This window comes from Engraulis encrasicolus, chromosome 17, assembly GCF_034702125.1.
Source record: "Engraulis encrasicolus isolate BLACKSEA-1 chromosome 17, IST_EnEncr_1.0, whole genome shotgun sequence".
Classification (NCBI taxonomy): Eukaryota; Metazoa; Chordata; class Actinopteri; order Clupeiformes; family Engraulidae; genus Engraulis; species Engraulis encrasicolus.
The window spans coordinates 34,548,968-34,562,031 of NC_085873.1; the positions used below are offsets into that span (position 1 = coordinate 34,548,968).

The 13,064-nt window shown below is 42.5% G+C and overlaps 1 protein-coding gene across 1 annotated transcript in view; it reads right to left on the bottom strand.

Annotated features, from left to right (window-relative positions):
* Nucleotides 1–780: 780 nt before the first annotated feature.
* The window catches only part of LOC134467020 (protein NLRC3-like), a 35,168-nt gene continuing 22,884 nt past the window's right edge, over nt 781–13,064 (bottom strand). Inside the window, exons 8-10 of the mRNA XM_063220944.1 lie at nt 9,974–10,144; nt 4,221–5,139; nt 781–2,870 (exon numbers count right to left, since the gene is read on the bottom strand). Of these exons, the coding sequence (XP_063077014.1) occupies nt 2,535–2,870; nt 4,221–5,139; nt 9,974–10,144 (1,426 nt within the window). The 3' untranslated portion in view covers nt 781–2,534. The remainder of the gene's footprint in view (nt 2,871–4,220; nt 5,140–9,973; nt 10,145–13,064) is intronic.

Sequence of the window (13,064 nt, forward strand, 5' to 3'; positions counted from 1 at the left end):
GAAAATGACAATTGAGCTTTTGCTGTTGTCAGTGATGTCATCATGATGTATTACTTCCTGGTATGAGGCCACAAGCACAAGTGGAGGACGCAAGGTCACATATTGGAGCGCACCCTATGTCTTCTTGTTAAGACCCTGTTTACACGGCCAAGCCGTGGCTCTAACGGCTGGGACCTGGGTTCAATTAAAATGAGTTCTTCCGCCTTTGCCAATCCTTCCCCTTTCTCTCTCTCTCCCACTCATTTCCTGTCACTCTTTCACTGTCCTGTCCTAAATAAAGTCATAAAAGACAAAAAATGTCTTTAAAAAAAGAACCTGTTTACATGTAAATGGACATATTTGAAATCAGTTTGGGACTCTTGCTCACACATGAGAGTTTTGGAAAAATCTCCTCTTAAAGCTCTGGTTTTCAAAAATATATGTTTAAGGGAGTTAAAATGTACCAGCCACAATTACAGTGTATGTTTTTTATTTCTTCCCAGAAGCAGTGTTTATATGTAAACAGACTTTTAAAAAATTAACTTCTAAAAAAATCCTTATACATGTAGAGAGGGCCTAAAACAAATTATTAGTTTTTCTTTGATTCAGACAAGTCTTTAGCCTTTACCTGACCTGTTTCATTGGTGCAACATCTGTCTTCCCTTTCGAAAATCCACCATGGTAAACCATAATTTCATGATTTTTGAGCATGGTTCGGCACCGTTTTTGGTTTGACTATGGTTTAACTATAACAAAAAAAAGAAAAAAAAGAAAAGCACAGCTTTGAAAAAAAAGCCCTTTTATTTCATATAAATACATGACCTAGACTTTAGATTCCAGCTGTACAGATAAGGCTGGGAAACATAACTGACACTCGTCTGTGGTACTGCTTAACAACAACACATTTGTTCGACACATTTGATAAAACATTTTATAAAGATTAATCTACAAATGGTAAATGCCTCTGAACAGGAAGTGGGACCTGCAACCCATAATCCTGTTGTACAAACAAAACATATTCAAACACATTCGAAAATATTATATAATAATTCAAAAAGTATTCATTTTCATATTCATATTCATTGTTCTGACTTCCTTGATTTTTATATGATTTTTTAAAGTCCTGAGTTTGAACTGAGAGATGTGGTCCCTCTGTCAATGTAATTTCCAAGACTCCAAATCATTGATGTATATACACACCAACTTGGACCCTTAACATTCTATTTCAGAGTGAAGCAACCGCCCGGTATATACATCATTGCTCCAAACATAACAAGTACAGCTGAAAGGGAAGCAAGAGGATCAACCAGTACACTCGAATTCCATATTAAAGGTAGAGTGTGTGTAATTATTATAGGAGTTTAAGAACAGAATGTATGCTGGCCATTCAACATTTTAAATCATGATGAATATTTCCTACCACCATCAGGTTTCGCTGAAAGGAAAGTGGTATTGCATACACACAGCATGTTCTATTAGGAAACCCCATCTCATGCTACTACCTGCTCATTTACTTTTGTCTGGTCAGCGTGCCGTGTGCAGATTTAAAATGACCTGTGTCATACACCTGTTCTGCTGCCTCAGACGTTGACATGGTTTATTTGACAAAGACTGTACGCATTAATAACAACAACATGTAAATGGACTTATTTCACATTTGTTGTCCACCAATGTCGAGATCAAATCCATAAAAGAAACAAAATCCATAATATATATAATGCACACATCATACAAAAGTATAGAAATGGGTAAAATGACTAATGGGTAAAATGCTAAAACAATAAAAAAGCAAAGCAATGACCATTACGTGAGTGAGTGAGTGAGTGAGTGAGTGAGTGCGAGAGAGAGAGATGGAAGTAATTGACTTTGTATGGGTGAGCAGGCAGCAGAAGCGTTAAAAGTTGCAAAAACGTTTCTAGAGCCGAGGGTGTGAAAAGCGTCAAAAGCAGAGGGCGTCAAAAGTTGAACTTAATCTTAAAAATATGTAATGAGCTTGGCGCCAGCAGGCATCAGTCAATGGAATGTTCGCATTTTTCTTAACACGAGCTTCGGTTTATCGAGATCCCTGGTCGAACGCTTCAGGTTGAATCGTTTGCCACATTCAATGCCCCTGACCTGTGCTTTCCAGGCAGGAGTCAGCAGCGTTGTAGCTCTTTCAACGTCTGAGGTGTGATCGCACGGTAAGTGGCTCATAGTCTTTCTTCTCAACCCTCTCAATGCCCAACTCTCACAGCAGATCACTGAAGTGAGTTCACTGAGGGGGGCAAGTGGTTAAGGAGATGGGCTTTAGATCAGAGGGTTGCAGGTTCAATTCTCACACTTCTACTTCCTATCTTACTCCATAGCTGAGGTGTCCTGGACCTTGAGCATTAAGGCTCCTAATCCCACACTGTTCCAGGTACTGTAAAAAGTACCCTGTACTTGAAATAATTCGCTTTGGATAAAAAATGGCCAGCTAATGTAATGTAATGTAAAGTGAACATCTCTTCCCAACCCTCTCAATACCAACTGAAGTCTTACAGCAGAGCAGTAAAGCTAATGTCTTCTCACCCCCCTCAATGCCAGCCCAACTCTTGCAGCAGTAAAGAGTGCAATTCCTGGAGGATACTGAAGAACTTCTTCCTCTGTGGAGGCCCACAGGAACGCAGGGCATCATAGATGCACCTCATCTTGTCCGGGCCAGTGGTCTCTGCTTTAATGACGCTGTACTGCTCTTCGTTGATCAAGTCTTCAGACAGCATCTCATCTGCCAGTTGCATCACATTTGTCACTTTTTGGATGAGACGAGCTCGGTTCTTCTTGAGGAATTCATCTATGTTGTCCTCCTGCAGGACTCTGCTTGAGCAATCAGGTGTCTGAATTGCTTTGCGGCCCACGCCATCTAAGGTGTCCTACAGGTGGATTGTTATTCAGGATTATTGACATTGCAGGATAGTGAGTTTGCTGCAGCAATATTTTCTCCCTGACAGATCAAAGACAAACTTTGGAACTTCGGCTTTGTAAGATTTTCTTCATTTTGCCAAACTTCTCAGAATAAGCAATAAGCCACAGCAAGCCGTGGGTGTGTGTTCAATTTATAACAGGCAAGGGGAGGTGAATATGACGTGAAGTGTATTATTGCTTATATAACACTGCTGCACTTAATCGCTGACAACATTTCTTTGAAAGCGCTGTAATAACAATTGATTTGCCTCGTTCAGTTGAGGAGATGGTTTGTTACCGCAGTAACACTTCAGGGCGTGCGCGCATTCATCGCGCTGCCAGAAACAGACTTAATGACAAAACTCAGCGAGGTGAGATATGCAGTATACCACAGGGCTATTCAAATGGTGGCCCTGGGGCCAGATGCGGACCTCAGATGGCAAGGTTCTGGCCCCCCATAAGGTCAGAACAAAATGAAAACAAATATGTATGTTATCTGTGGCCGTACATAATTTGTGATCACTAACACCTCTGGTTACGTTAGAGTGAAATCTTACGTAAATCAGTCTCATAAATAGACCATCACAAGGCTACTAAGAAATAGAGAACCGAATATCTGTTGTGTCTGGAAAGCTATCCGCTTGTTTCACAGCCTAACCTCAGACACCGTGCTGCTCGTACAGTAGTTATACAGACTATGTTCAGCCCCTTCACTGGAGGGAATTGGCCCTCAGTGACTTTTAATTTAATACCCCTGGTATACAGGAATGAATCGTCTTTGCAATCACACTGATACCCCAACCGCAGATGGTACAAAGATGTGCTCTTCCTGTATTCTCCTACCCCAACAGCAGATTCTCACTATCAACTTTGACACAAACATGAAACTTGTAGGGCGTGTAGAATGTTTGTTTTGGAATGGTGTGCGTTTACACCCAATCAAATCAAGTTTCACAGGGTTCGCACAGGGTTAGATCCAGGATTTAAAAAGATCCAGGAGTTTGTCATGTCAAAACAGGCAAAATACAGAAAGAGAACATTATACAGTGTGTATGTTACTGGCGACGAAGTTTGACATACAAATGTGCCACTAATGTTAATCCACTATGTTAATCCACCAATCCTAATATTAATCCATCATTTCCAGTTGATGTTTCATATGAACATTATTAGCATAGCCCCAAACATTTCTATATGGGCACTTTCTCCACTTACATGTAGCCAATATACAGTACTGTATAATACCTCTATGGCATCAATGAACAACCTAAGCCCTGTACTGGGTGCTGTGCAAAGAAAATGAAAAGGTTGATGCTTACCCTGGTGCTGTGTATCCCTGAGCTCGTGCTGGGTGGACTGTAATCCTCCTTTTCCACACTGATTTTCCAGATGGGATCCTCGTGCTGAGCCCGTTTGACCTGCACATCAAAACTCTCCTCTGGATGCTTTATGCTAAAGCTTACCACACAGAAGTTACCCATGGAACCAACTTTATCTGGAACCAGCTTTATCTCTCCTGGGTTGATTTTGGATGGACATGACGTCATCACACGGAAGGTGTCTCCCAGACGGAGGGGTGAACCCACTGTGCTGTTAATCTTGATCCTCTCCCCCTTCCAGTTCTCCTCCTGCTTGTGAATGGCATCAATGTTTCCCTGATCGTTGGGCACCAGGTAGGTGCGAAGCTTCAGGATAGTGGTGCTTTGGTAAAACAGCAGCAGCTGACAGTGGACTTTAGGAGACAGCAGATCCTGAAGGTAGGAGTACACTGGTCCAAACAGAGACAGGGAGGGCTGGGGAAGACTGGCATGGCGTTGGGTCACCGTACACTTTTCCAAACACACTCCGCTTTCCTGTGCATGCAGTAGTCTGACAGCATCATGTGCAGACTTGACGCCTCCCAAACAAAGGAAATGAGGCAGGTGTATCTCCTCCAGCTCTCCTGACATCAGCTTGATGTCCATCAGAGGACCAGCTGGACTGCATTGCATACGGGCCAGCTCTTCAGTAAAAATGTACCAGTCCATGAAGTGATACTGCAGTGTGACTGGACCAACACACAACCAACGCAGACTGGACTTTGAGCACTCATAGCTCCCTGCAGCAGAGCTCAGGCTGTAGGTTGAGATGCTCTTCTCTGTGGAGACCTCAGGCTCCACCAGGACCCAGTGACTGGTGTCTGGAACTTCAGCACAGCATTCACAGCCCCTCTGTGTGTCATCACTGGGGCCATCCTCCCTTTAAGACAGACAGACAGACAGACAGACAGACAGACAGACAGACAGACAGACAGACACACACACACACACACACACAGTTGAGTTGAAACCTCAACAACTAAACAGTCTGCATAGTACTGCTACTGCACTGTGTTATTTTAAACACCAGTCTATAGTCTTGCTGCACTGTCACGTTACACACCAGTCTGTATAGTGCTGCTACTATACTATGTCACGTTACACACCAGTCTGTATGTATGGAATAGCGGCCGACGAGGTGTCCCGATATCAAGGGAAATAATGGACGAGGCGGAGCGTTCTAAACAGCCCGACGGCGCAGTCGAAGGGCTGTTCGCTTCGCCAAGTCCATTTTCCCTTGATATCGGGACACCTCGAAGGCCGCTATTCCGCTTATCACCCGGTTACCAGCATATAAGTATTAATTTATTAATATGCTGATCTAAGGCTTCGTGAGAAAGTAGATTCACCACTGCGCTTGGTACGTTGCTATGGGCACCACTTCCTAATCTAGTGAGACGCGCCTCTATCGGAGACATGTAAGGACGCGCGCAGAATGTTGGGGTGACTTGACAACCAAATGCGATAGAATTGACGACTGGGTTTTTGACTTGACAACCAGATGCGATAGAATTAGTAACGGGGTCTTGACTAGACAACCAGATGCGATAGAACTAACGACGCGGTCTTGACTAGATAACCAGAAGCGATAGAATTAGTAACCGCACTTCGCCAGAAAGTTAGAACAGAAGCAACTTAGAAGCCTGCACGCCCGCATGACATCATAGGTGTCCTGCTACTGGGGAATAAAGGACACCTGCTCAGCCAATCAGAAGACGTTCCGTCTGCTCACTGGGTGATAAAGTACTGATGTAATGTGTCACGTTACACACCAGTCTGCATAGTGCTGCTACTAGACTGTGTTACTTTACATTCCAGTCTGTATAGTACTGATGTAATGTGGCATGTTACATACCAGTCTGTATAGGACTGATGTACTGGTGTGCTATGTCACGTTACACGCCAGTCTGTATAGTAGTAATGTAATAATAATAATAATAATAATACATTTTATTTTTGAGCGCCTTTCAAAATACCCAAGGACACTTTACAATCAAAAACAAATACATAACAGTAGAGAAAGTATAACAAAGCTTCAGTGAATTAACAATAGGAGAGTAATAAAAATGCAAGAATAAAATAGAAATAAAAGTAACTTACAATAAAATAAATGTTTTTTAAAATAAGAAAAAAGAAGTAGAATGCATTTGAAAATAAAATAAAAATGAGTGGGAAAAATAATATGTAAAATAAAAAAAAATAGACTGATAATTAAAATAAGTGGAAGTGCCTGTCAGTGAAGTTAAAAAGCAGAAGAGAAAAGGTGTGTCTTTAGCTTAGATTTGAAAGTAGATAGTGAAGAGCATTGACGAAGTGAAAGTGGAAGAGAATTCCAAAGTTTGGGGCCAACAACACTAAATGCCCTGTCGCCCATGGTGCGCAGGTGTGTGGAGGGAACAGTAAGGAGGAGTGAGTCAGTGGATCGTAGTGTGCGGGTGGGATTGTATGGGGTGAGGAGACTTGTGATGTAGGAGGGTGCAAGGTTGTGCTGGGCCTTGTATACGAGGAGGAGAATTTTGAAATGGATACGTGAATGGATAGGAAGCCAGTGTAATTGATAGAGGATAGGGGTAATGTGATGCCAGGGTCTGGTGTGTGTAAGTAATCTAGCTGCTGAGTTTTGAATGTATTGTAGACGGTGAGTAGGGCATTGCAATAATCTAATCCGGAGGTTACGAAAGTGTGAATGAGGGTCTCAGCAGAGGTAGGGGTGAGAGAGGGGCGGAGTCTGGAGATGGTTTTAAGGTGGAAAAATGCAGTTTTGGTGAGGTGTTTAATATGGGATTCAAAGGAGAGAGAAGAGTCGATGATGACGCCCAGATTTTTTACTTCAGAGGAAGTGGAGGTAAAATAGTCAGGGATAGAGAACTGAGAAAGGTTTATCTTTCTAAGTAATGATGGGGTGGCGATGATGATGGCTTCGGTTTTGCTTTGATTAAGTTTAAGAAAATTTTGGGTCATCCAATTACTAATTTCATTGAGGCAAGTTGTTAAGTTAGCAAGGGGGAGTGGATGGGAGGGTTTAGTGTGTATGTAGATTTGGGTGTCATCTGCATAACAATGGAAATTTAGGCCATGTTTTCGGAGAATGTTACCAAGGGGAAGAATATAGATGATGAAGAGTAGGGGGCCTAAAACTGAGCCTTGTGGAACACCATGTGTGAGGAGTGAATTTGGAGACCGGAAATCACCAATAGAGACAAACTGCTCTCTTCCAGTTAGATAGGACCTGAACCATGAGAGTGCAGTACCATTGATGCCCAGTAGGGTTTCCAGCCTTGTGAGAGGGACGTTGTGGCAGACTGTGTCAAAAGCAGCTGTTAAATCAAGTAGCAGGAGGATACTGAAATGGCCTGAATCCGCAGCTAATAAAAGGTCGTTTACGACCTTGACTAGTGCAGTTTCAGTGCTATGCTTAGCCCTGAACCCAGACTGCAGTTCCTCCCATAGGCTAAATGATGTCATGTGTTCTTGAAGCTGTAAGGCCACAGTACGCTCTAGCAGCTTGGAGATGAAGGGAAGGTTTGAGATGGGACGGTAGTTTTTAAAATCATCCGCTGCAGCTCCAGCTTTTTTGAGGATAGGCGTGATGGCTGCAATCTTTAGGGAGTTTGGAACTATGCCTGTCAGGAGAGAAGTGTTAATCATGTTGGTAAGGAGGGGACTGAGAACTGGTAGAGAGGCCTTGACAAGAGAGGAGGGCATAGGGTCAAGGAGACAGGTGGTAGGCCTGGCCTTCGTGGCAAGATCACAGACAGTTTCAATATTAACGGGAGAGAAGGAGGAAAATAGTTGTGGAGGTGGCTGAAGAGAAGGGCTGTCATTTAGAGTGGGGGAGGGGAGAGACTGTAGTTGAATGTAAATGGTGTTAATTTTGTTATTAAAATAATTCAAGAACTCACAGCAGAGATCAGTTGAAGGGGTAAGTGGGAAGGGTTGAGATGGTTTGATAATATTGCTAATAGTGGAGAAGAGTGCTCTGGGATTGCCCTGGCCTGTACTGATAATAGAGCTGTAATACGAGGACTTGGCCTTGTTTAGGGCTTCCTTGTATGCCAGGACATGGTCCTTATAAGCAAGCGCATGAACAGTAAGCCCAGTCTTTTTACTGAGACGCTCAAGCCTACGGCCAGCTGCCTTCATTTCCCTAAGCTCAGAATTAAACCAAGGAGCTGAGTGAGAAAAGGAGACAACACGCGTTTTCAGGGGGGCAAGTTTGTCAAGTGTAGAGGAGAGATTAGAGTTATATGATGACACAAGTTCATCAGAGCACAGGCTGGGAGGCAGCACTGACAGCTGAGATTGTAAAAGCTCTGTTAACTCAGTTATGTTGATGTTTTTAGTATTACGGTATGTGATGGAGCGAAGGGGACGGCGGTGGTGCTGAGGAACAGGGATAGCAAGATGGAAAAGAACAGCTATGTGATCAGAGATTGACAGATTTTTAGGCACAATGTTATATGGTGATGTACCACTGGAGCACACAAGATCTAGTGTGTGACCTTTAGAGTGTGTAGGGAAATGTATGTGCTGGGTAAAGTCAAAGCAGTTTAAAACATTTAAGAATTGAATGGCAAAGTTACAATTATGAGATTTAACATGAATATTGAAATCACCCAAGACCAGGATGGAGGAGTACTTGGGACATACATAAGAGAGCAGCTCAGTAAATTCACTTATAAAGACAGAGGATGCCTTGGGGGGTCTATAGACAAGTAATAAGAGTAAAGGTTGGCTCCTAATGTGTCACGTTACACACCAGTCTGCATAGTGCTGCTACTAGACTGTGTTACTTTACATACCAGTCTGTATAGGACTGATGTAATTTGGCATGTTACACACCAGTCTGTATAGTGCTGATGTAATGTGGCATGTTACACACCAGTCTGTCGGTATAGTGCTGATGTAATGTGGCATGTTACACACCAGTCTGTCAGTATAGTACTGATGTAATGTGTCACTGTGCACACCAGTCTGTATAGTACTGGTGTATTGTGTCACATTACACACCTGTCTGTATGCTACTGCTACTGTAATGTGTCACATTACAATAGTCTGTATGCTACTGCTACTGTAATGTGTCACATTACAATAGTCTGTATGCTACTGCTGCATTAAACACCAGTCTGTATAGTACTGCTGCATTAAACACCAGTCTGTATAGTACAACTGCTGTATTAAACACCAGTCTGTATAGTACTGTAACTTTACACACCAGTCTGTACAGTACTGTAACTTTACACACCAATCTGTACAGTCCTGCTACTGTAATAATCACTAAACGTGTCAGCATAGCACTCCTTCTGTACACTACTGTAACTTTACACACCAGTCTGTACAGTACTACGGTACTGTGTCCCTTCATGCTGATGTAATTTGTCACTGTACACATCAGTCTATATCGCACTACACACCAGTTTGTATAATGTTGCTGTATCTTTACATACCAGTCTGGATACAGTTTTGCTATAACTTTGCACACCAGTTTGTATAATGTTGCCGTAACGTTACACACCAGTCTGTATAGTGCTGCTGTAACTTTACACACCAATCTGTATAATGCTACTGTACTGTGTCCCTTTACACATATTGATGTAATTTGTCACTGTGTACATCTGTCTTTATAACTTCATACACCAGTCTGTATGTGTGTGTGTGTGTGTGTGTGTGTGTGTGCGCGCGTGCGTGCGTGCGTGTGTTTTGTGCAGACTGACGTGGGAGTGTGAGTAGAGAGCAGCTGTGCTCCTGGATGCTGCTGGGTGTTGTGTGTGAGGTGCAGCTCTGCAGCATCTGAGGAGTGGGAGCTGCTACTGGAGGCTGCTGCTGCTGCTGCTGCTGCTGCTGCTGGAATCTCCCTTCTCAAGGTACCATAGCGACCACTCAGTCTAAAGTAGAGGACAAGAGATACACACAGATGATACAATATTCAGATTAATGAGGATTAATAAGGATAACTCTACATTAGAGGACAAGAGATTCACAACTTTCTACTTCACTCCCTCTCTATCGGCTCCTCCCTCTCTCTATGAGTGGCCAATACACGAATGCTTCCAGGCTTTCCCATGAAAACACATTTGCTCTCAGCACTACAATTACAAACACATCCCCAAAGTTACAAATGCATGAGAGCACGCGAACACAGACACACACACACACACACACACACACACACACACACACACACACACACACACACACACACACACACACACACACACACACACACACACACACACACACACACACACACACACACACACACACACACAATCACACGCACGCACACACACATTCACACAAACACACACACACGCACACATTCACACACACACACTTACACACAAACACAGACACACACAAACACACACACACACACAAAGACACACAGACACAGAAACACACACACGCACAGTGCTTCACTTGAATATCCCTCCCATCAAACACCCACTGGCGCCCCCCAGAGGTCTGTTGTGTGTTAACACTCACACTAATGTCTCCAGTTTGCATTGAGGATCCTGTGTCTTGATCCAAATAAAAGTACTAAACTGTGTGTGTGTGTGTGAGTGTGAGTGTGAGTGTGTGTGTGTGTGTGTGTGTGTGTGTGTGTGTAGCAGCCCCCCCCACACACACACACACAAAATGATTCACTTCCCATGTGTATCCCTCCCATCACACACTCCAAACCCCATCACTGGTGCCCCCCAGAGGTCTGTTGTTGTGTGTTAACACTCACTCTAATGTCTCCAGTTTGCATTGAGGATCCTTTAGAAGGTCTGAGAGATGCTGAACTCCGGTATCATGAAGCTCATTCCTAGAGAGCTGTAGAGTCTTTAAACTGCAGGAGGTTGATCTGGCAGCAGCTGCTATTGCCGCACAACTCTTGTCTGTGAGGGAACACTGTTGCAGTCTGGGAGAAACATAATGATGTCATATCTGATTATTACACACACTTACCTTTACATATAACACACACTTGCTCTCATTAACAGACATGCACACTGTACACTGGCGATGAATGGCCAATACACACATGTATGGTCTTCCCATGAAACCACACACACACACACACACACACACACACACACACACACACACACACACACACACACACACACACACACACACACACACAGACAGACAGACAGACAGACAGACAGACAGACAGACAGACAGACAGACAGACAGACAGACAGACAGACAGACAGACAGACAGACAGACACACACACACACACACACACACACTCACAGATACTGCAGGAGGGTTGCAGACAGAATTGACTTTAATAGATCATACACCAATACATGTTTTTCAATTTATATGTATTCTTAGGTGCAAAAGGAGCGTCCCGACTAGGGGTCGCCCGATACAGGTTTTTTAATGGCCGGTGCGATACCTATTTTTTCACCCTTGGCCGATACCCGATTTCCGATACCCGATACGGCCGATGCCGATATTGTTAAAAAAGTGTTAAAAATGACAAAAATCAGTACTGTATCATTAAAAAAAAAATCCTATCCCATCACCTTTTCATCACACCATAACATGAATAACACGAAATTATCTGTCATGTACAAAGCACACTGAGCAACACCAGGGTTTCTGCATACAAGCGGATTCCAAAAAAGTTGGGACACTTTGTATTTTGTGAATAAAATCAAAATGCTGGCATTTTCAAAACATCTAATATGTTAATAATGTAGAGCATTATGTACAGACAACATATCAGTTGTTAAAGTCGAGCAGACTTATTGTTTTAAGGTAATTATGTGATCATTTAAAATTTGACCCATGCAACAAATCTCCAAAAAGTTGGGACAGAGCCAAAACATGTTGTAATAGTTGGATAATTCTAAAAATAACACAAGGAAGAATATTTTAAAAGGAACTGTATTGACTGCCAACATTAATGCACAACTAAAATACCATCACAGAAAGGCTGTGGCACTCAGCAGCGAAGATTTTGAGGGACTAATTACTTATCTATTACACAGAAAGATTGAATTATCAAAATTGCAGGCATATAAGGCCTATTTCCGTAATATAGAGTTCTGTGTAATCATTGCATGAGTTATGAGATCATGACATACTCGTGGTCAATAAGCAAACTATGACACTCCAGCAATGACAGCTCTCGAAAAAATGACCATAAACACAACACTTGATTAATGCACATGATGCACACATTAAACAGTGTTGCATGCGGAAAAGCTCATTCTATGAACCTAGGAGACATGTGGAGCTGTCCTCTGATTACAGGATGGAAAATATTTAATCCTTTTTGAAAATTATGGAGTCATGCACCCTCCAGGTTATATAGAAAATGAATACTTCAGCTTGATTTAGTGGTCAGTCTGAAAGACAGCATATACGATGGTAAGGGGGTGCAGAGTTGACTTGGTTAGCGTCTTCTTACTCATGTAAAGCATTAAAATGAATGTTGAATGATACATACAGACTTTAAACAGCAAACATGGCTACCAAGGCATTATATTTTGGAGCACCGCCTTTAGATCTTGTCCCCTAATGGTGGCAAATTTCTATCTCTACTATGTTCCAACAGTGTGGTTCCATCATAAGAGTAAACAGGTCACAAAATTGTTTTCTTGCAGTCAGGATATGCCCATATTAAGTATAACAAAAAGGTAAACAAGTTGAAGAACACACCTATCAGTTGAGCTGCTGAAATCATGTCTCGCACATCAAAATATCTAATTTTTGAATAAAATTATGCCATCAGTCAAAGTATTTAACTGTTCAGTCTCATCTCTTGTGTTGTGTTTAGTCTTATCTAATATAAAATGCA